The sequence below is a fragment of the Drosophila montana genome, unplaced genomic scaffold, assembly GCF_035044405.1.
Source record: "Drosophila montana isolate Dmon_TW-CO22-7 unplaced genomic scaffold, ASM3504440v1 contig_3029_1, whole genome shotgun sequence".
Classification (NCBI taxonomy): domain Eukaryota; kingdom Metazoa; phylum Arthropoda; class Insecta; order Diptera; family Drosophilidae; genus Drosophila; species Drosophila montana.
The window spans coordinates 404,414-427,993 of NW_026997904.1; the positions used below are offsets into that span (position 1 = coordinate 404,414).

At 39.8% G+C, this 23,580-nt stretch overlaps 1 protein-coding gene across 3 annotated transcripts; it reads left to right on the forward strand.

Annotated features, from left to right (window-relative positions):
- The first annotated feature begins 169 nt into the window (after positions 1–169).
- On the forward strand, positions 170–22,592 carry LOC135430493 (translational regulator orb2-like). 3 transcript variants are annotated; one of them, XM_064685180.1, is made up of 12 exons: positions 170–508; positions 3,915–4,020; positions 4,106–4,593; positions 5,559–5,653; positions 18,015–19,517; positions 19,580–19,760; positions 19,831–20,091; positions 20,148–20,354; positions 20,458–20,538; positions 20,658–20,846; positions 20,916–21,304; positions 21,360–22,592. In XM_064685180.1, the coding sequence occupies exons 2-12, from the start codon at positions 3,996–3,998 to the stop codon at positions 21,778–21,780; spliced, it is 3,840 nt and encodes a 1,279-aa protein (XP_064541250.1). In that variant the 5' UTR covers positions 170–508; positions 3,915–3,995; the 3' UTR covers positions 21,781–22,592. The 3 variants fall into 3 exon arrangements, with proteins under 3 accessions (XP_064541250.1, XP_064541249.1, XP_064541251.1); XM_064685179.1 differs by lacking the exon at positions 170–508 and adding an exon at positions 926–1,565; XM_064685181.1 differs by lacking the exons at positions 170–508; positions 18,015–19,517; positions 19,580–19,760; ... (4 more) ...; positions 20,916–21,304; positions 21,360–22,592 and adding exons at positions 940–1,565; positions 8,440–10,886.
- The last annotated feature ends 988 nt before the right edge of the window (positions 22,593–23,580 follow it).

Genomic DNA, 23,580 nt, shown 5'->3' on the forward strand with positions numbered 1-23,580 from the left:
TCAAGCTGTACGTGCATGTGTGTGTACCTAATTTTAATTGGAATTAATCGATGTTTTGAATACGCAAGTGCGCGCGCTGTCTATCGTTTCAGTGTGGCCACACCGATAAATAAAGATCGAAGTAGGCGACGAAACAGCTGTAAAAAGCTTGCTGTAAAATGTTTAGTTGCAGGTCGACTGCTTGTCTGAGCAGCCATCGTAGTTGTCTAGGAAAACTTGTATAAAAATTACACAAAAGCCCACAAAAAAAAATATAAAATAAGAATTATGTACATAAATTAGTGAAAATAATCTGACACAGCTTTTTCTAGTGGGGTAACAACAAAAGGGTGCACATATATTTTGTATACACATATTACACAAAAGCCAAAACGTAAAGAACAACATCGCTGACAATCGCGCGCGCGTGTGTGTTGTAAACGACATCCATAAGACGCAGCTGATGTTTGTGCAGTTTTTTGTATACCTAAAACAATAGTGGCACAGGAACGTTGTTGGCGTTGTTATTGTAAGTAGCGCTCTTTTATGTAATTCGCTTGTTTTCTTGTATTCTGCTTTCGTTGCTGGCAATGCATTGCGCTGTAGTGATGCCAGATGATTCAAATTATTTACATATAATGTATAATAGTGTTATATTTATGTAATGCGTAGCAAATTGTTATCCGTAATTCATTCAGTTGCATTTCGCTGTTTGAATTGCATTAAAAATATATCGATATATCGGCATAAATTGCAATAATGCACAACGGCAACGCTGCACTCCGAGCAGCTGTCGTTTCTGTTGTTGTTGGGCTGTCAGCAAAGCACGAAACACCGTATGAAAGCAAAACAACCGAAGATGATTGATTTTTCGTCGTGCGCTTGAGTTTGTGTCGGAAAAGTAGGCGACGACAACGACAAAACAAGCTTGTGAAAAGCTGGCCGCAGTGAAAATTTTTAAAATTCAGTCTCACAATCGTCGCGCTAGCGAGCGGACGGAGCTGTTCGAAAATTATAAAAAAAAATTAATTTCATTGGATACTAAGCTTCAAATTCTAGTGTAAACATTATGTGTTTTCTTAAAAACAAAATTTCTAGTGTAATTTAAATTTTTTGTATGAAGGCAAAATCGTGTGCTGTGCGTGTGTTTAATTGTTTGTTATTCTGTAATGTGTGCATTAAGTGAGATAAAATAATGAACAACTCAGAATCAAATGTCGCGTTGAAGTTTTTAAATGAAAATAAATGCTAAAGCTGCTTGAAACTCTCGCATCGTTTACATAAAAGGAAGAAAAAATTCGCTGCCGCAGCAAAGGAATTTTTGCTGCTGCTGTTGCAGAAAATATAAAAAAAAAAAACAAAATACATAGTGCCATATACGTCACACAGAATAGCGCGAGTGTGAGTGAGACGGCCTGCCTGCCTGCACCCCCGGAAATGTAACGCACGCACACAAACGCAAAAGAAAAACTTGCACCTGAAAGTTTTCGTATCGTCGTCGTGTATTCGTCGCCAGCCTTCGTGCTCGCTCGTGCGTCGTTGCAACAACTGCCGACGAGGCCAAAGCGAAATTCTAAGTACAAAAGGTTAGTGTTATTAGCGCTACATATTTGTCGGTGGAGGGAGAGGGGGCGGCTAAAAGAAATAAAAAAGCAATTTTCAGATTTCGACTCGCCTCGTTTGCACCTGTCAAAATGTCACTTTATATTTAACTATATCTGTGCGCAGCATTTGGCCTAATTTCGTGCGGATGACAGCGCAACCCCGAAGCAGGGTTGCCTTTTTCTCTGTTGTGCGTAACCAATTGAAATTGGGGCACTGGCGAACGACGAGCGTCGAGCGTCGAAACGAGCGTCGACGGCAGCGAAACAGTTGAGCAAAGCAAACACCGTAATAACCCCTAAATCTCAGGCCAGCTCTCGCACGCGCCCCCCTCTTTTCGCTCGTCCATAGAGAGCAAAGAGTAGAGAAAAACGCTCGCCTATTTGGCCCAGTTACTAAATCTAATTGCAGACGTGTGATAATACAAATTCTTTCGAGCATTCTACAGCACTGGCAAAAAGAAAACAAAATTTCATTTGTTCAAAGTACCTTCAAGCAGATAAATTTGTTTGCACAAACACACACACGCACACACTAGCACGCACACATGCAAACGTGCAGCACTCGCTCTCCCAGACATAACGCGCCACATTTACGCTCTCTTGTGGATTCTGCTGCTGCCTGAGCCAAGCTGTCTATGCTTTTGGCGGCACTTTACATATGTTTTTGCCGTGTGCGAGTGCGTGTGTGTTTGCATTGTGTGTGTGTGGGTGTGTGCCAGGATGGGGGGCGTTACTGTCATTGTTATTGCTCGGCCTCTGCCTGCATCGTTGCTGTAATTCCGAGTTACTTACTTGTTTTTTTGGGGGTCGCTCTGCTCTCGTTTGTGGGACAAATTTATGTATTGATTATGCTCTTGTACCCTTTCAGCAGAAACGGCGTAAAGAGTTTATGCGCCTTGCTTAAAGTAAATTTTAAAAGCCTTTCTATGCGATTTTCATGATTCCCATTTAGCTAAATGTACAGCCAGCTTCTAATGCCTAACCGCCTTTCCATGTGATTTTCATGATTCCTATTTAGCTAAATTTACAGCCAGATTCTAATGCCTAACCGCCCTTATATGCTAGTTTCATGATTCCCATTTAGCTTAATGTACAGCAAGCTTATGTCTAACCGCCTTTCTATGCGATTTTCATGACCATCTCTGTAAAGGGTATCTGCAGTAAGAGCGCCATGAACTAAATTTCTGTGCATATGTTTACATATCTATGTACATAGTCGCTGCATTGTTTTAGGGGCTGGGGAGGGGACTGCGGACAGTTCTCTATGCCTCAGCGCACATATTCATTGGCAAAACAATTTTGATGCCGTTGTCTCTTTGCATTTAACTAATTAAACGTCCCACTGCCCCCGTCGCTCGGCTTGTTTTACAACAATCGGCGTTTTCCGGTGACAAGTTCCAATTTCAGAGTGAAATGCGTGCATAGAGCTTCCAAGAGATTGGACACCATATGGTAGACGGGTAACATGAGTATTTGAGCTCTCCAGCTAGATGGAAGAGCTGCGCCACAAATTTCAGAGCATGTTCGTTTCTCTCTATTACTCATGCCCAGCACTACTTTGTTTTTATCAACCGATTTATTGCTGCTGTTATTATTGAACAATTGAAGAACAAGCAAGGCGCATTTAATGGGCACTTTTATCAAACATTTGGTTGTGTGTTGCGATAAAACGTGCACTGATAGTAAATTTGTATGGACATTAAAATTGGCAACGCGTCCGTCACAACCAAATGCAATTAGATGGTCAGTGCTGTGAGTGGAGCTAATGGAAACGATATCTCGTAATATTCCAAAATAGTATTGCAGTCTAGGAATCAAACCAGTTTCTTTCCCTGTCCCTAATCCATGCACTCAGCATTCGCCTATCGAGTTATAATTGCGAAAGATTTATTAAAAATTCCCCTAGTATAATGACTACTTATTGTGATTCCCCTTATATTTCGATAAAATGAAAAATTGCCAACATCAAACGGCAACAATAGATAAAATATTAATTTATAAATAGCCAAAAAAAATGGTATTTAATGTCGAATAGTCTCTGTCAAGTAGTTGCTGTTATTCTTTGTTATTTTTGATGTTTCTTCTGTTGCTTTTTGTTTATTTTTAAACGCAATTACGTGCGGACCATTTGACATTTTCGAAAAGGCGGGCGTACAGAAATATGATAAACTAATCGCATGACGTGTACCTAACTATGTCTTATATATATATATCGTATCTTTCCTTTTCCATTCTACTTTCATGTGCCGTCTTTGTTGTTCTGTCTCTATGCTGTCGTTGCGTCTGATTGATGTTTTGGATACATTCTCTGGTGGCCCACATTTAATGTAGGCTAAGGCAACGCAACGCCCGTCGACGACGCAGCTCATCAAGTGCAGCCGTACAAAGCCATTAATAGTCGGTGCGGGCACCATGGACTCGCTTAAATTACCAAAAGGTACGTGGAGGGAAAGTGAGAGGGGGGTGTGTGCGTGAGAAACTAAACGAATTTTCTCTAACCTCTACCCTTTTCCTTTTTACAGCCAGCAGCGCCAATAGCAGCGCCAGCGGCAGCAACAGCAATCTATCCGGCTCGGCGTCCACATCCGTCGTCGGCAGCCTGGCAACAACACCCACATCGGCGGTGCCGGCAACAGTGTCAACCACAATTAAGACACCGCCCGGCCTGAGCAGCAGCACGCCCATCGCGGTGCGTTTCAATGCCAACCAGGAGTCGCTGGACGACATACTCCATTCGTTTCATCACAGCACGCAGCAGCAGCAGCAGCAGCACAGCCACAGTCCCAGCGGCGGGATCAGTGGCGGAGGCGATGCCTCGCCCACCTTGATGGGCATTAAGAACAATGGCGCTCTGGGCATGATGGTCAATCCCTGTGACTCGCATTCGCTCTCCAGCAGCCCCTCACAGCAGCAGCAGCAGCAGCAGCAGCAGCAACATCAGCAGCAGCAGCAACAACAACATCTTCATCAACATCAACAGCAGCAGCAGCAAGCCGCAGCGCTTTTTGGTGTAAGTATTCGATTACTTTGTAAATGTGCATTGAACAGTTTATCGATAATTGGCGCACACTAAAAAGCTTTACGGTGACTTTAAGGAAACATTCGCTCTCTTGCTCAGTTTGGGCATCGAAGGCATAAAAATGAAGCCAAGCATATAAACTTCAGTAATGAGTCATATTCTCTGCAGTATAGATCTAATACATTAGATGCCTTAAACCTAAATTACTCAATGAAATAATATTTTGTCATATCATTGTTTTATTTTGACATGCAAACAAATATCAATTCCTTCGGCATTTTCAATTCCATTCGATAAATTTCCCTGTAAAATCAGCAAATCGATATGCGATAAAAAAGTAAGATTTCCTAATAGATTTATTGGGGCAATCTTTTTTTCTATAGTGTATTCGGTCTTCGGTATTTGGTCTCCCAATGTTCATCGCCATTCCTTGTGGGTATTGTTTCTTAATACCGTTATCAGCAGTCAGCTGGCACCGTGATTCATTTTGATTTGTCACACAGCTCGCGCCTTAGTCGCGGTTAGTGAGGCACTAAGCGGTCGTACTAAACATCCAGTTTGGCGTGCGGCAATGGTTAATTAGCATTTAGCATTTAGTTGCTTAAATTAGTGGCATATTTATTTGATTTGCGATCACAGTAGTTTTCACTTTTTAGCGGAATTTATTTTTGTTTTCGTTTCTCGTTATCTGACAGTCGGCCACAGTCAGCTGTGCGGTGCTTTTTTATTTTTGTGTGCCTCGCGCAAGTGTCATACAATTTATTTGAATTTCCGAGCATCTATTTTTGTGTGTGCCAAACTTTGCCAAAAACAAAAAAAGATAGAAAAAATAAACGCTCGACAGATGTGCTGTTGCTGATATTCGATTGCAAAATCATTTTGGCAATCGTATTACTCATTGTTGCAAAATGTTCTGCCCCTCTGACCCGCTCTCTTTCTCTATTTATGCAACACAGAACGAGGAGGCGACTCTGCGCAACAACTATCTGCAAGGCGGAGGAGGAGGAGCCGGTGCCGGTGCCGTCAGCGGAGGCTTCTTCAATCGCAAGAGGTGAGTGTCTGACAGCAAACTAAAATCTTTACATCTTTACACACAGAGCCTGACGTACCGAATTTATTGTTTGATAAACCCCTTGAACACGTTCCTGTTGTCGTTGTTGTTGTTGCTATTACATGTGCGCCATGCAAATTTGCATATTTGCCAAATTGAACTACACACTCACACACACACACACATTCACGAGCTTCACATACAAAATTCCCCGTTTACGCTGTTGATTTTTTCAGGAAATAAGCAGCTGTTGATTTCTGCTTTGTTTATTTTTGTGATGCCTCATTGAATTTTGCCCATTGGAAGCTGCCTTTTAAATTATTGGCAGGCTCTTTAAGAGATCTGGCAGCACGAAATATATAATATATTAAGTTGGCTGCGGTTGGAATGTAAATGCGTAATCAAATAACTTCATTCGTAATTTGTCATGCGTTTATTTACGAAAAATGAGCTTTGCATTTACACGAAATGTAAATATTATTTAATATCTGCCTGTTTTATGGTGCGTGCGTGCTAATCGCCAATTTGTTGCATTTCGGAAATTTGCACGCGCTGCTTGCGCAGCCAACTTCACGTTGTTTCCCTTACCCGATTGGGCGACAGTGTTTAAAAGCGACGACAGCCTGTTGCGCACACTTGCAGCACGAGTTCGTTGACCGAAAGTTTGAAGTTGGCGACTTTGATTTTTTTTTTTGCCTATTTGCTGGGCTTGTGAATTTTTAATGGATTCGCCGCCGCCTACCGGCCATAAAGCATGTTGGCTGCCGGCTTTAAAGCGTGGGCTTCGTCCCACCCTCCGCTCGTGTGCGCGAGTCTGTAAAGTGCACTACAGCAGCAACTGGGCTTTGTTTATGTCGCATGCATGCAACAACTCTACTATATATACATAATGCACTCACATTTATGTACAGTTGCAAGTACGTCTAGAACTTTGCCGTTTCAAGTGCTGAGCCCCCCCGTCTGGGTCTTGGTCGTTTTGTGTGGGTAAACCTGCGTCTGGTCTCTGACGTATTTGCCTTTTTACATTTAAAATGTTGAAAATGTGCATGTCTAGGCGCTAACCTGAATGCTTAAAGCTTTAAGCGTGACTTTTATTGATTTTCGTGCATTGCAAGTCCGTTTGCTGTCGGCTTTTCGATTTGCCTGCCAATCAAATATGAAATCTCTGCCTTTTTGAGCGTTCTTCCGTTTCAGCTTTTTCATTTCCTTTGGCGTTTTTTTCGATATAAACTTATTACTTGCTGCTAATTGCATTTTCCAACACTGGCAATATCGTTACGTCTTGCCTGGCGCGTGCGACACCTGCGTGGCTCGAATGCGGGCCTTGCTTATCAGGCAGACACACGCTGCCAAAGTAACTACCAGCCAGCTAACCACCACCGACTCGCAGCCTACCCCGCCTTCCTTTTTTTTTTATTTTTTTTTATCTATTTACACTTGTACACGTTTCTACATGCTATACATTTGCATCATTATCTACATCGTCATCTGCAGCAGACAACATCAACAGCATCCGACTCGGCATCCTCATTAACGGCAGAGCGCCGCCGCCCCCCACAACTCGATTTAAATCCCAGCCGCCTGGCTTCATGGCTTCATGGCAACGGCGTTGACTTTTTCTGAAATTACAAATTTTTCCATGTCTGGGCATGGCCGTACAGTTTGGCAGCCACTGTGCATTGTCAATCAATTAGCGTGGCCGTGCGAGTGGCAACAATAGCAAGAGCGACAACAACAAGAGCGAAGCAAATTATACAAATTTGAACTAGTTTCGATATCCATTAGCATTAGCCATAACACCCCCCACCCACCCCTCTATTAACCCATTGCCGCCCAAATGTGCGTGTTATTGCCATAATTCCAATTTGTTATTCTGGGCCGTCTTTTAAGAGCTTAAAGGTTTAAGAAATTGTTGTAGCAATGTGTGTGTATGTATGTGTGTAAATCGTTTATCGTTATCGTTATCGCAACAACTAAAAATAATAAGAAAAAAAAACAAGGAAACCGTGTGCAGTGTCAAGTGTTTGGAATTTCGTTTGAAATATGTTTTAAAAGCGTTTCTTCTTCCACAACAACGTGCACAGTGCATTCAAAACTAAGCGTAACAGTGCTGCCAAAACTGCGCTAATTAAAAAAAACCAGCCAGCGCATCTCTAACTGTGTTCATGTATGATTGGATATTATGAAACAGCCACTAGCACCAAAAATGAGACATCCACACCATTCACCACAGCAGCAACAAAAAACAAAAACAAACATTATTACCAACAACCACAACAAGTATCCTACACCACCACCACCACCACCCACCACAGCCACCACCACAACCAACCACCACCAACAAAAACAACAGCAACAACATCGATATTGCCGCAACAGCAACAACAAAAATCTACGTTATAAACAAACTCGGAGAAGGGAGCAATTTATTGAGATTTTACTTTGGCTTCAAGTTCAATTAGGGTTTAGATAACTTCTGCTTAAAAGACAACCACGCCCAGTGTAACAAATATTAATGTACATTTTATATCTTTTCATTTTGAACGCTGGGCGGCAATGTTTACAAAATAGAACCTTTTAAAAGCATACACCAAAAAAAAAAAAAAAAACTAATGCCATTTTTTATATCTATTCCCTATCCGAAACATAATTTGAAGCAAATCTTTGAACAAATTGCTCCTTTTTATAATATCCAAATAATCTATAATGACAAATAAATACCATGCAAATGCACATCAAATTCCAAACTTGTAAACGCCTCTTCATCTCTGTTACCTTCCCTGCAGCTGCAGCGGTCTGCCGCCCAATCTCAATCTCAGCAAGCCGCCGCCCCAGCTACAGCAGCAGCAGCAGCAACACCATCAGCAGCAGCAACAGCAGCAGCAGCAGCTGTCGCCCAATTTGAGTGCACTGCATCATCATCAGCACCAGCAGCAGCAGCAGCAGCAGCAGCAGCGGGATGGAGGTGCACATAGTCCCTCCTCACCGGGTGGTGGCGGCGGTGGATCGCCGTATAATGGCTCTCAGGCGGGCTGCAGCAGCGGCGGCATCTCGCCCATACCGCCCATGTCCATGCCGGGCGTCTCGCCCAAATATAGACGAAGCATATCCTTTCCCATCAAGGGCAATTCACCAACAGCGCTCTATGGCTGCGCCGGCTCACATATGGACGGCATGGGCGGAGCCGGTCCAGGACCCGGTCCCGGCCACATGAACATACCCACGCTCTCCATTGGCAATGGCGGCGGCGGCATGGGCACAGCTGGCGCCACAGGCGGCGGCGATGCGCCTTATCTGGGCAATAATTACGGCAACATGATGACGGCCAATGGGCAGCTGCATCACGTGCAAGGCGGCAACGTGGGCATGGAGAACACCCTCAGTGATTATATGCGCGGCATGTCGCTGGGCGGCGGAGCCGGTGGCGATAACATGGTCATGATGAACGAGCGCATGCGCAGCCTGGCCGGCGGCGGCGGCGGCGGCGTGGTCGGACCGAAGCATTTGAGCGAGGCTGATGCCATGGCCATAGCTGCGGGCAACGATCCAACGGTCTACTTGAATGCACTGAAGATGGGCTCACCGTCGCGGCTGTCACCCCATTCGCCACACTCGCCCATCCAGGGCGGCAATGGGGGCAACGCTGGCGATGGCACGGCACGCTTCTCCCGGAAGGTGTTTGTTGGCGGCCTGCCGCCGGATATTGATGAGGACGAGATAACCACATCGTTTCGTCGCTTTGGACCGTTGGTCGTCGATTGGCCGCACAAGGCCGAGTCCAAGTCGTATTTTCCGCCCAAGGGCTATGCGTTTCTGCTGTTCCAGGACGAGAGCAGCGTGCAGCAGCTAATTGATTCGTGCATCACGGACGAGGACAAATTATATCTGTGCGTCTCCTCGCCCACCATCAAGGACAAGGCGGTGCAAATTAGACCCTGGCGTCTGGCCGATGCCGACTATGTGCTGGATGCGACCATGTCCCTGGATCCGCGCAAGACCGTCTTTGTGGGCGGTGTGCCACGTCCACTGAAGGCCTTCGAGCTGGCCATGATCATGGATCGCCTGTATGGCGGCGTCTGTTATGCAGGCATCGATACCGATCCCGAGCTCAAATATCCTAAGGGCGCCGGCCGTGTCGCCTTCTCGAATCAGCAGAGCTACATAGCGGCCATATCGGCGCGATTTGTCCAGCTGCAGCACGGCGACATTGACAAGCGGGTGGAGGTGAAGCCATATGTGCTGGACGATCAGATGTGCGACGAGTGCGAGGGACAGCGTTGCGGCGGCAAGTTTGCGCCGTTCTTCTGCGCGAATGTGACCTGTCTGCAGTATTACTGCGAGCACTGCTGGGCGGTAATACATTCCCGTCCGGGCCGGGAGTACCACAAGCCGCTGGTCAAGGAGGGCGCCGACCGGCCGCGTGCGGTGCCCTTTCGCTGGTGTTAACGGCGGCGCTGGTAGGCCGCGCTGCATGATGAGAGACGCCAACAGAGAGAGCAACGACATCGGTTGTTGGACGCAGCGCTGGCAGTGCCCAGAATTCTTACAAACACACATCACCAGCAGGCGCAGGAGCGCCAGGAGCGACAGGAGCGCCAGGACAGGCATGATCGTGGACACCAACAACACGAACGGCCGCATTCGGAGAGCGAAGGACGCGAGAGACGTGCACAGCGCCGGAGAAAGTTGTAATTAGTATATAAGGCAAGCACACAAACGCACGGATACACTCACTAAAAATGACACTGTCTCACACACACAGAGACACACTCACACTCACACACACAAACACACGGGCCAAGGCGAGGCTAACGTAGAACTAACCCAAGAATAGTCACAACACAAGGTGCAATAGCGCCAGGGCCTCGGGCACAGGCTGAGGTCTGTTTGCCAGCCCTGGGCGACAGCTAAGAGGCGGCCCATTTCTGAGTGGGCCAAAATATTTCTGGGCAACACACTCGCCAAAAGAAAAGAAAACAAAAAGAACAGCATAGTTTTAGTTGCAATTTATTTCAACAAGCCCCCCTTTTGGAATCTGAGTTTTCTTTTGGAAGACGCATGCACAGTATTTTTTATACTTTATTTTAATCTTTTTTTTTTATATATACATACGAAACAATTAAGGAAGAATTGCATAGGTGAAACAAACTAATAATTTTGCCATCTAAAAGAACGCTAAGACCACCAACAAGAATGAGTAGACATCATGTATCAGCCAAATATCCTCGCAAGACAGACAACTAGTATATAACAATATATATATCTTAACCAGAGACTAGTCTAAAATTATAAATGAGCTCGAGATGTACTTTTTTTTTTTTGGAAGTGTGCGTCGTCGGAAAAGCAACCAAAATGCAAACCCTAAGTTCCTAAACCTTAGAAGAATCTTTGGAAGTTGAAAGAGTTTGGCTTCCAAATCAAATCTAATCAAAATTAATGTGATTAGATATTTTATATTTTTCAAAAATGCAACTGCATTTCAATGAAATATCAAATCATTTGTGTTGACTTGACATTAATTATAAAAAACAAATCGTTTTTTTAAGAGGCAGAAACAACAAGCTTTACACGCTTTTTGTTTTGTTTTTGTTTTTCAATCTTAAAAATTGTTGCCACAATACAACACGAACTTTAAGTTAGAGATCAAAAAACACCCAACATTTTAAGTTGCATTTTGTTGTTAAAAAGCACACGAATATACGACATATATAAGCAACATATATCATTTTTAAGATATATATAAATTTCTTTTGCAATTATATATATATATATATATGTTTTCCAAATAGTATTGTTGCAACACGTTTTACCAACAACGTGCCATTTCAAATCAGAGTTTTAATACCCAAATAAGACCCACACACACACACACACACAAATTCGACTAACAACTAATTATATATATATATATATAATTTTATTGTAATTGGTGATTAAGTAATTTTCGCGGCTTAAGCTCAGGAAAATCGTATATATTTGAAATTTTCTTAACCATATGTTAAATATATACGATTTTGAATTAATTTATTACTATGCTTGCTACCACAATTACGTTGCATGTGAAAATCGTACGAGTAAACAAGGCAATATATTTCTATGTATATATATTCAACACACTCTAGATATCCCGACATAGAATAAACAAATCAGCTTGAATATCTAAAATTGATCACAGTTACACAATATTATTAACAACAACAATAATAATCGAATTGCATTTTGGGATGCCCTTAAATCGATCGAACACATTTCTACACTACGATTTTTACATGCCACGTGATTCAATATTCACACTTGCTCGGGACAACAGCAATCGAAAGGATGTTGAGCCGATAAATCGATAATTATCGATTATCGATTTATGACACACAACAAAGACAATGATAACGCGATTTGTTAATAATTATCGAATCCTGGCGATCTATGTGCTCATTTCTGGTTAGAGCCTAGTCAGCATACACTCCTACATTTACGCCCACAAATTACAAACCCTACGACAAGATTTCAAATTCCCACACACACACACCCACACACACACAGCTACACCTACGCACACTATTAAATGCTGCTATTACACGAAAGAACTTTGTTAAAATTAAACAAAAAATGCGTCATTAAATAAAAAATAATTATTTGTTAACTATGCAAAAACAAAAAAAAAAACAAAAAGTCAAATTAACTTGTGTTCAGTATTATGTTTTTTTATTGTTATATTTTATTATTTTGTTTATAATAACTTATAATTTATGTCACCCTGTTTGCCTTAGTTATTTATTTACTTTAGTAAGTTGTGTAACATTTCAATTTGCCGGGCGTGTTGCTAGCTGGAAATAAAAAGCGAAACACATATAATATATATATATATCTTAAAACAATTTAAACCATGTGTAACACGTTTTTATACATCAATAATATATACGAGTAAATGCATGAACTCTTTAAATACTTAACAAAAATATAATAGACAACTTTTTATATAGGAATTTTTGTATAAACTGTTTTTTAGTCAAAAGTGAGAAACAAAAACCAAAATGCAAATTAAATACGAACCACAAATACATATATAAACTGAATTCTGAATACATACTTTTGTGCAATACTAATTCGTAAATAATTTAATACAATATAATTACATATATAATATATATACATACATATACCTATATGTTAATTGCGTTATACATACTTATATATATATAATATGTAATATTACTGAAATGGCAAACGCATAACCAAAACTAGCTTAAACCAAAATATTACCAAAAAAAAAAAAACAAAAAAGATTCAACACAAAAGAGCCCGAAATAATGCCGTATTTGTGCAAGGCTCAGAGCAAAATATCGTCGTATTTCCGTTGACTGTAAAAACCGAATATATCTGAACAGCTTTTGGTCTACAAACCGAGGCATTAAACGTTTATAGTTGGAAAAAACAAATGTGTAATATATATATATATATAGCTCGATTCTCAAACCTTTTAAATATGTAGACCTTAAAACTTGCAAAAGAAAAATACAGAAAAAAAACAAAAAAAAAAGAGAAATTAGTAAATGAATTTTTTGATTTTCCAATTTATATACGAAATCTTTTGCTACATAAGAATGCATGTTTAAAGGCACTTCGAGGCGAAAACAAAATACGATATTTTTTCTATATACTACAAAACAAATACTATAAAAATTATTCAATTACAAAAGCAAACCAAACCAAAACATATTTAATTAAGTACCAGTCGCTTTGGACTTTTAAATGTGTATGTATATTAAACGATAGTCAAATCTATTAGCAAATTTTTGCTCGCGCTTTGTTTACATAAACGAAACCAAAAACAAAACTAAACTAAACGAAACCTTAAACTCAAAAGTCACAAACTTGTAATTAAAAGTCGATCGGTTGGCACTTTCAAGTTGGAGAATTACACAAATTAATAGCAATTTTCTAGAATTTTTATATTACAATTAACAAAACTGAAAAAAAAAAGTATGGCATACATATGACGGCATATGTTATTCTATATACATTAAACATATGTCCTATATATATATATATATTTTTGAAACTGCATAATTAGAGGACTTGAAGCGTTTGTTTGTTTTAAAAAAAACTTGTTAGCTAATTGACATTAACTGTATTGAAACCAAAAAAAACAAAACGGAAATAATATTCTAACCAAAAAAAAAAAAACAAAAACAATTTGCAGCCTGCTCTTTGTAGTGTAAATGTTTTATGCAAATATTTTAAACAAATTGTGTGCTAAAAACATGAAAGTAATGAAATGCTAGTCCTTAAACAAGGCATCTGAAACATGTGTAAAAACCAAACAAAATGGCGGTTGGCAAAGGCCGTGGCAAATAACGGTAACAATGTGTAATGAGGATGTTTTTTAAATGTAGTGAAATTCAATATTTTATAGATTTTTATACTTTTATAAACATATACTTTATACTTTAACTGTTAAACACTCTACAAAATGACGCAAATATGAAAACTTATTTAAATATGCTAAAAAAAAAAAAAAACAACTATTAAATGGAAATATTTTACACATGCTACTAAAAAGAGAGAACTAATTGTAAAGAAAAATAAACTCGTGAAACAATTGTAAGCAAACGCTCAACGTATTGGCAAAAACTGGAATCTTGTGTAGCGTGCTATATATAATTAATATAAATAGGTATGAATTGTTTGTTATTTAAGTATTCCAAATGTAAAGGCAAAATGAGCAGCACGATGAAGAAGAAGAAGAAGCAGAAGAAGCAGAAGAAGATTGAGTCAAAGACATTTGCGTTTATAGAGAATCTTTTTATAAGCCCTTTCGAAAGCAGCCATCAAGACTATATTATCTATATTGTTTTTAGTTTTATACAAATTTTGTTATACAAATTGTAAGGTAATACTTATATACTTATAGATTGTCAATGTTTTTATTTGTTATTATTGATTTTTGGTAACATTTTATACGACAGAAAGCTAGTGTTATATTTTGTATGCGTAGCTCTTAAAAATTATATACACATATATATTTATATATATTTTTATATGTTTTGTAGTTTGTAGTTGCTTGTAGCTTTAGTCGATTGCGTTCATACACTTTTATACCTTGTTTTATTATTTTTCTATATATATATATATATAAATATATATATTTGTATATTTAAAGGAGAATATGTATAAAAATATTTGATATACGCAATTTATACAAGAACTTTTGCTATAACATAATAAATGAACATCAAGTAAATTGTGTTTGTTTCTTTTATTTTGTTGTTTACTTCTTATCTATATAAAGTATTGTAAATACATTAAATTTATTAATTATTAGTTACACATACATAAATCTAAAAAAAAAAACTTAAACGATACAAAAAAGACTCTACAAAAAAGTATTGGAACTTGAACTTATTATTAAATATTTAATATATGTTTATTCAAATTGGTCAATATGTGTTTTGATACCAAAATATGAACAACAACAACAAGAATTATATGAAATTTACACGTAGTACAATTGATGAAATTTATAAACGTAATATCTATGTATTTTTTGAAAACCACAAGAAAAAAATACTTGAAAACTTGCTTCAAGTAATTGCTAAAAATAATAAAAAAAAAATATATAAATTTAATATAAACAAAAGTATAATAACTAAAATTCTGCTTAGTGCACTTTGCATTCCTGAGCCGCGTTTCGTTTACTAACTATTTCAATATGCAAACAAATGAGTAATAATAATAAATATAAAAAAAAATTGGCTTAGAAATTACTATAAAAAGTTAAAAATTAGCAAAACGGTTAGCCCCTTTGATTTGTTATTAAATAAATTGATATTATTTTTTGAGTATTTTCATAGCACAATTTATGTACAGTTTTTCGTTTGTAGCTAGTTAAAGAAAAGATAGACGACGGATGAGAAGTGGAAATTCTTTTAAATAGACAATTTTTTAACTGAAATCCTTGAACAAAAACAAAAAAACAAAACAAAACAAAAACCAATTAACTTTACATTTTGAATGCTAATTGGAGCAAGCTTTGATCGACAACAAGAATAAAAAAAAGAAAAAGAAAAACACATACAAGGTTATATAAACAACAATTTGGTACCTTTTTAAACTTATTAAAGAATTTTACAACAATTATAAAAATCGGAATGATTGAGAAAAAGTAGCCTGTAAAGCGAGTGTCAAGCACGCGCTCTTCCATTTTAATTTTGTGCGTATACGTAATGTGTGCGGCATATAAGATTTAGTCCTTCGATGTAACTAAAATTGAGCGCCCTTACTAATGAATTCCTTTTAGCTAAATATTCAGAAATACAAGCAAGAGCATATAATTTTTTAGCATTATACAATTCAAAACAAAAACAAAAACAAAACCAGAACAAAAACCAAAAGTATAAATATGAATAGTAAAACCTAAAGCAAAGTTGGCAAATATAAAAAACACAAAAAAAAAAAAAACTATATAGTAAACCAAATAATTATATATACATATATATATACATACATACATATATAACAATAACATTATATATGAAGCGTATGCAAATTTAGCGAAATATTCCATATTTTATAGTCATTTTCAATAAACGTAATTTTTTAATTTTTACAAAATTCAAGTTGGAAAAATGCAAAAAAAAGTATTTGTAGTTTTCTAAATCAAAAAAACTAAAATAATGAAACTCTCGATTTCCAATCATGTTTTTCCTCCAGACGTTGCAAAACGTTCTCCAATTCAGATGACAGATAAACAGTTCAATGTTCAAACCAAAAAAAAAAAGTAATAAAAATATATATATATATATATATATTTAAATAGGAGCTAATTAGAGACCCCATATGATATTTGTCATGTGCGTAAACCCAATTACCAAGTTAAACCAAAATACATACATACCAACTAGAGACATATGCAACAAAACTCCAGTTAAACAAACTCCCCAAAAACTAAGTCGAAGTCGAAACTAAAATATCAGCAGAACTACAATGCAATATTAAACAAATATGCAATAAAAACAAAAAAAAAAAACAAAAGCGAAAGCGAAAAACAGAAAACCAAACAAATCAACATTGAATAATTAATGGAAATATGTAAAACCGTAACGAATGAAAAATACATGTACGATTATATACACAAAATATATTCCAATACCTTTTCTAAGGCAATCCAACCCGGAGGGCGCCCCAAAATAATATAAAGTAAAAAAAAATGAATAAAAAACAAACAAAAAAAAAAAACAGACAGGTTATATAGAACAAATGAAAAATAAAACATATATCTTCATTCAAATAAATAAAAGTAACTTTTCTGGAATAATTAAAAAATGCCTTTGTATTTATTAAAAGCTAAATGCTTGTAAAGTCTGGACCCGGGAAATTTGTTGTTAAATAACTTTAAAACGATTTTTTTTTTAGCGAGAGGGATTTTATTTTATATAGTATGGTACATATATAAATAAATCGAATGCGGCATATGTATGTTGCAAATATATGTATTCCGGAATCAGCTGAAATCTGTTAAACCCGAAAGGGTTGAAGCCGGGAATTCCAAATAATTGGTTCATTGAACTAAACCTTGAGTGAATCAGTTCCCAAAATTTTCTTTGTAGTCAATTTGCGAACTGTGTGAACCATTTTCATGAACCGGAACAGTGTCACTTTTGCTTGTGTTTGCAGCCCTGGGGCATAAAAAGGTCTCTTACCATATTTAGCTTAGATCTGCAAGCCCAAAAGTCGCTGGTTCAAGGTTCAAAACAACTTCCTGCCTTTTAGGTTCGGTTCGTGAAATTGTTTGGCTTATTATTAAACACATTTTAATGAAATAAATATAATTAATTTAATTATTAATTTATTTATTATTTCATGATTGCCCGTCCTAATGAAAATATTGCAAGTTGTAGATATTTTCATATTGAATATGCGGGCTACATTTAACCTGAATATGTCAATAGGCATATATTAAATATAGTCAGAGGAATCTCACGACTGGGGGCCAAATTTATCAACATTGATTTTTATTTAATTAAAAAGTTGTTGACTTAAGCTTTGTTCATCTCGTATAGCGTGTCCCTTATATTCGCCCTACCCATGTCATGTTATACCCAAAATTGCTGGCTGAATCTTTGCTAAACAAATAAAACAAAAAAACATACATATGTATACATTTTTCAAACGTATTTGTAAAATATCTGATTCGGTTAGCTTTTCAGCTCGGCTGTTTTTTTTTTTTAGTTGGGTTTAAGGGTTCGGCTTACGTCAAAAAATAAATTGGAGTTGCGATTTTGTAATTATTTGCTAAACAACCAAATGTGACAATCAAATAACTGACATGTTTCTATCAAAAATCGTTTTTTTCCACTTACAGGTCGGGCAGCATCGAAGGGGTTTCGCCGACCTCTAGTGGTCCCACTCTGATCTCAGCGCTGTCAAGCAGCGTGACAGCTGCTGGTGACAGTACCGCTTCGGTGGGCACCTGGAAGCTGATCAAGGGCAAGGTGTCGCAGACCATTGAAGAGATCAAATCGTCCAAGCATCACGCTTCAGTTATACCCGTCATTGTGGCCGAGTCAACGACTGGCACCACAGTGGGCTGGACGAACGAGGGTGACTCGGACACGGAGTGCATCACGATCAATACGAACGTAAGCGAGGAGCAGCACCTGACCATTGAGAAGCAGCACAACTCCGACTCGGACCCGGAGATTGAGTTGCTCGACACCAGCAGCCTGGGCAGCGGCGACATTAGCGCCGCAGCTGCGCTTTCTATAGAAGGCTCGCGCCTGCGGCGTGGCATTGCGCACATAAAGTCCAGGGTAAAGGCAAAGCAGCAAGCAGCCGCCATGAGCAGGAAGGAGAGGGAGAGCAGCGTTCCGAATGCGCCGTCAAGCATACGTGGCGGCTTTTTACGCCGACGCAACAACAACAACGCGGAGGCGAACAACGAAGGGGCCTCAGGCAGTGGCCAGCAGGGCGAGCAGCCCAAGCATATCCATCAGAGCTCATCCGCTCCAGAAATACCGATAGCCAGTGGCAAGTCGAAGAGCGGCATATTGCTGGCCGCCAAGGATGTGGAAATTGAGTCTGGCGTGGAGATGCACGAGGACATGGCGCCGACGACCAGCAGTCAGGCGTATGCGGATGCACAGTCGGGCAATGTCCAGTTCTCAGATATTGAAACCGTCAGGGAACGAAGTTTTTTTCTTGATCTGCCGCTGAGCAGTGCAAGCAACCTCTTGGAGGAGCCGTTGGCAAGGAGCTTATCGGCCGACCCTTTGCCCTTTCGGAACAACTTAAACGCGTCGGGTTTCTCGCTCTGGAGCACACTGAGCGCCGCCAGCTCCATCAATTGGCGTGCCGGTGCCGTCAGCCGGCCGATGCTGGCTGTTGGCAGCCTGGTTGTGCTGACGGTGCTGCCGCTGCCCGAATTCTGGCGCGGTGTCCTGGCCACCGTCATGTTCATCGCGGGTGTGAACTATTGCAGCCACTACATAAGCTACCTGTTCGAGAACCATGTGCTGGGCTCACATCCGGAGCGTCGGCCCTTTCAGATACCCAACTACGATGGCATGCCCATCTGCGAGATACCCGCCGTGGAGGAGCACAAGACGATTAAGAGCTATTCGGGCTGGATGAACGAGCTGGAGAGCTATGATCCCGCTACGTTCTCTTTTGCCATGACACGGGCCATCTACGTACGCCTCGACGGCACCAATCTAAAGATATCCGGCACAAATGCACGCGTGCCCAAGCGGCGCATGTGGAACGAGAAGCCCATCGATCGGGCCAAGATTCTGTTTCTCGATCATCGTTCCTACGATTTGCGCGACGCTCGCGTCGAGCTGCTGCCCACGGGCCTGGCCAGAAAGCGGTGAGTATTTGCACACAGAAATTGACCTGGAATTTGCGTGCCTAAACCTTTTGCATTTGCAGTTTCTTCAATCGCAAATATCCCATCCAGCTGATTGTGAAGAACGCCTGCACTGGCTATTTTACACCCATGGAAGACGCTGAGTCAACGGATGGCGCGTCCCGTGCAGCTACCATCACGCCCACCCTGGCCAATGAGACGCTGAAACCCATTGAGTTTGCCTCTACAGTTATGCTCGCCGATGTATGTGCAGATCGGGCAGCTATATATGTGATCTTTAACCCCCCCCCTTCTGCCCTCTCTTTCTTTGCAGCTGCGCCAGCTGCACAATTCCATATCGCCCGATAAGGAGGTGCGGGACATTACCATACCCTGCGGCGACGAGGTGCGTCTGCTGATGTTTGCGCGCTGCGATCGCGAGAAGGAGGATTGGTATCGTCGCTTCATAGCGGCCAGCAAGGGCTGCGTCCATGAGTCGGAGCTGCAGGTGCCCATGGCGCATTATGTGGAGGACACAGATCTGCAAGCGGTTGCCGCCCAGCAGGCCATCAATCTAACAAGGGGTTTTCCTAAGGTAGGTGCATAGCTCAACTTAGCTCTGTTTCAATTGTTGACCCAACTTAATTGCAGGCGCGCTTCAAGGAACCCGAGGAGGGCTCCATGTCTTCGCTGCTCAATGATGAGACCCCAGGCGCCAATACGCCCGATACGCTGGACGAAGCGATCGACGAGGATCCGGCAAGCGATCAACAAAGGGATGGCTATGAGGGGCTCATCATGAACGCGGACGTCGCACGAAATCCGGCGGAATATGTCAAATTCATGGCGGTCTACCAGGTAGCAATAATCACAATAAGTTCAGCCTTTCTTTGACTTTCATTTTTGCCTGGCTTTTGATTTCTATGATTTTTCCCTTATGATATTCTTTTTATCCTCGTAGAAAGCTTGCAATCAAAGCCAGATTCCCGTATGCCGCAATCTCAATAATAAAGCGCAGAATTCTGGGGCAAATCGCCGAAGAGTAGGTTATATTTTGTTGATTTCTTATTTTAATTGCAAATGTAGCCAAATGTAGATAAATACACCCAAGTCTGGGGTCTCGTTTAAGTGCTATGGCTTATACTTCTGATGCTTTTGTAGAGTCGCCGTGCCAGACGACAGGAGCATGAGCTGTGGAAGGGCATTAATCAGTCTCTATTTCTGGGCCCATCCGGCAGTGTCGTCTGGGCCAATGTGTTGTTGGGTCGCTGCCTGTTCAGCTGCCTGCATAATCCTGGACTGCAAATAAAGATTCAGGAATTCATGCAAAAGAAACTCAACTCCATAAAGGTCAGTCAATCGCTGCAATTGTTGCTCTCAGCTCTTCCCACTCACTTGCTGCTGTTACGCATTTTCTAGCTGCCCAGCTTTATGGAGGAGGTCATCATCACGAACATCTATTTGGGCAAATCGCCAATGCTGGTCCATCGCATATCGCAGCCCATGCTGGACGAGCGCGGCATTTGGCTGGACGCGGATGTCACCTACGAGGGCCTGGCCCACATTACGGTTACCACTAAGCTGAATCTGTTGCGCGTGCGCAGCAAGCCAAAGTCATCGACAGCCAACTCGGAATCAGCTGGACCGTCACAAGATCCAAATATGGAGGGGCGCAGTGCACCCGATGAGCTCCAGCCGGATGGCAGTAATTCCATCTTTGACAGCGATGCGGAGAGTACGGGTGGCTCCTCGTCGGATTCGGAAGCGTCGCAGCCAGGCCCACCTGTCGAGAACGCAAACAATGCAGAGTAAGTGCCTCAACTGTGTAAACAAATCTTAAATCTAAAGCTCGCCCATTTGCAGGTTCTTCCAGAATTCGCCGGGCAATGCTCGGCGCATTTTCAAGATTGTGGATCGCATTGCCACCTCCAATTTGTTTCAGTATGCCACGGAGCTGCCGTACGTGCAGCGCGCCATGGAGAACATGAACGCGAACATAACGTTGCGTGTGGAACTGAAGGGTTTGGTAGCACGCGGCACACTGAATATACCGCCGCCGCCGTCGGATCGCGTGTGGCTGTGCTTCCGGGGACCGCCGCGTCTGTGGATATCGACAAAGCCGCAAGTTGGCGATAAGTCGGTGGATTGGTCCATTGTTACGAATGTGATTGAGAGCAAGCTGTGCGAGGCGGTCAATAAGTTTTTGGTCTATCCGAATATGGTTGATTTCTCGATACCATTCCTAGCCAAGCCCAACTACGACGAAGAGCCGCCTATGTCGTAACTTTTGGCTTATTATATGATTTCAGTTGAAATTTTTGTAAACCGATTTATAACTGAGCTTTTTTAAAAAGTGATTTACCCAAGGCTTATTTTCGTTTTCCGATCTCGCTCCAAGTTTTATTTAGAAGTACTTAGCGATAAACGAACAAAAAATTCCATGTGACAAATTTGAAGCGTTCTTTTTTTTCAAACTCACAAACAGCTCATCCGATTTTTTTTATATACACTTTATAGGCATACCAAAAATGATTTTTCCATTTTATATATTCACATTCAGCTGAGAATCTGTTGTGATCTATCATTCTGCAGGCGATGCAAGCTGTCGCTCCTTGAAGTCTTTACGCAAAGTATTCCAAAAGCATAATGCAGGCACATAGCTCCTAATCTATGTATGTAAATACATACTCTAACTATAAACATATACATATATATCTTTTTACTGCAACAACAATATATATATATATATGCCTAGTTATTTAAGTCTATTCCAAGCTACTCTCTAAGCATGCGTGTGAATTTTAAATGCTTATCCAAAGCAAAAAAAAACATGTATTTATATTTGGTATGGTGTTTAACTCAATTTTCTATTCACTTAAGTAAAGTACGTATGGAACATAAACATTCGCCAAAGGATAACTATTCCGAACATGAACAAACTCTTATATCATTTACAAGGCTGGCCGAAGAACACGAATATGGTCATAAAATATGACCTATTTTTTCCAAATGAAAACAATTAATATTTAAGCTAAAGTACGAGTATATTTTATGTAACAGAATAAACAAATAAATCAATGGCTATTTATCCATTAACTCGGTTAAGTTCGTTTTTATGCCAAGAGTTCGAATCTTAGTCCCCGTTAAAGTCAAAATGATTTTAAGAATTATTAAACTTTTATTCGATGTTTATTTATTTTCATTTTTTAAATTCAAATTCGAAAATTTGCAGAATTATACATTTTAAATTTGTCGTATTTTGGAATTTATTTTCACTTGATTTTATTATAATTCGGATTTTAGTTTTTCAGTTTGGGGGATTTTTGCTTCAAAAGTACATTAAGTAAACTACAGACATACGTGTTTTTTAATATGCATTAATTATAGTTATATATATATATATATGTATATATGTGTATGTATAATGTGTATGTAAATGTGTATACATATATAATTCAAAAATGTACAACATTCATTTTTAACAAAAGGTATAAACACGATGCATTCGTCGCTCTCGCCCGATACGTGTAGTTAAAAACTTTGAATATAGCCATAGCAAACAATTAAAATTAGAACTTAAACATAGAAGACTTACGTTCTAATACACATAGTACAATTTCAATATATGGTATATTGAAAATCGCATTTGCCGATTTCATTTAGATGTGTTTAATTATTTCAAATTTATTATGTTTATTTTGACTTCAAAATCTTTTCCTTGTTTTTATTTTAATTATTATACGTTCTTGTGATGTATTTGAGTGGTTTTTTTTTGCTGCAAAGAGTCAGTTTTGCAAATTTTTAATGAAATAGGACTAAAAAACACTATAATTAATACAAATATGCATGTGGGCGTGTATGTATATAGTAGAATACTACTTAAGAACTAAAACTGCTATCAAAACAGATTTTCTTCATTCACAAATAAATATGCGTAGCATTTTTTTGTTTGTTTGTTTATTTTCTTTCTCATAAAAACATCGTCCACTGTTCTCGTGTCTGGCGGCAATTTTTGAGCAACATTTGTTTTAAATATTTGTTAAACTTTCATTTCGGGTTTCCTTTTATTTATATTTGCTTTTTA

Excerpts from the sequence above, each read along its gene's own strand:
- LOC135430493 (XM_064685180.1), top strand. The coding sequence starts at position 3,996 with ATGGACTCGCTTAAATTACCAAAAG. Across the intron at positions 19,761-19,830 it reads CTACAGTTATGCTCGCCGAT|CTGCGCCAGCTGCACAATTC; the intron begins GTATGTGCAGAT and ends CTTTCTTTGCAG. Across the intron at positions 20,355-20,457 it reads AATTCATGGCGGTCTACCAG|AAAGCTTGCAATCAAAGCCA; the intron begins GTAGCAATAATC and ends TTATCCTCGTAG.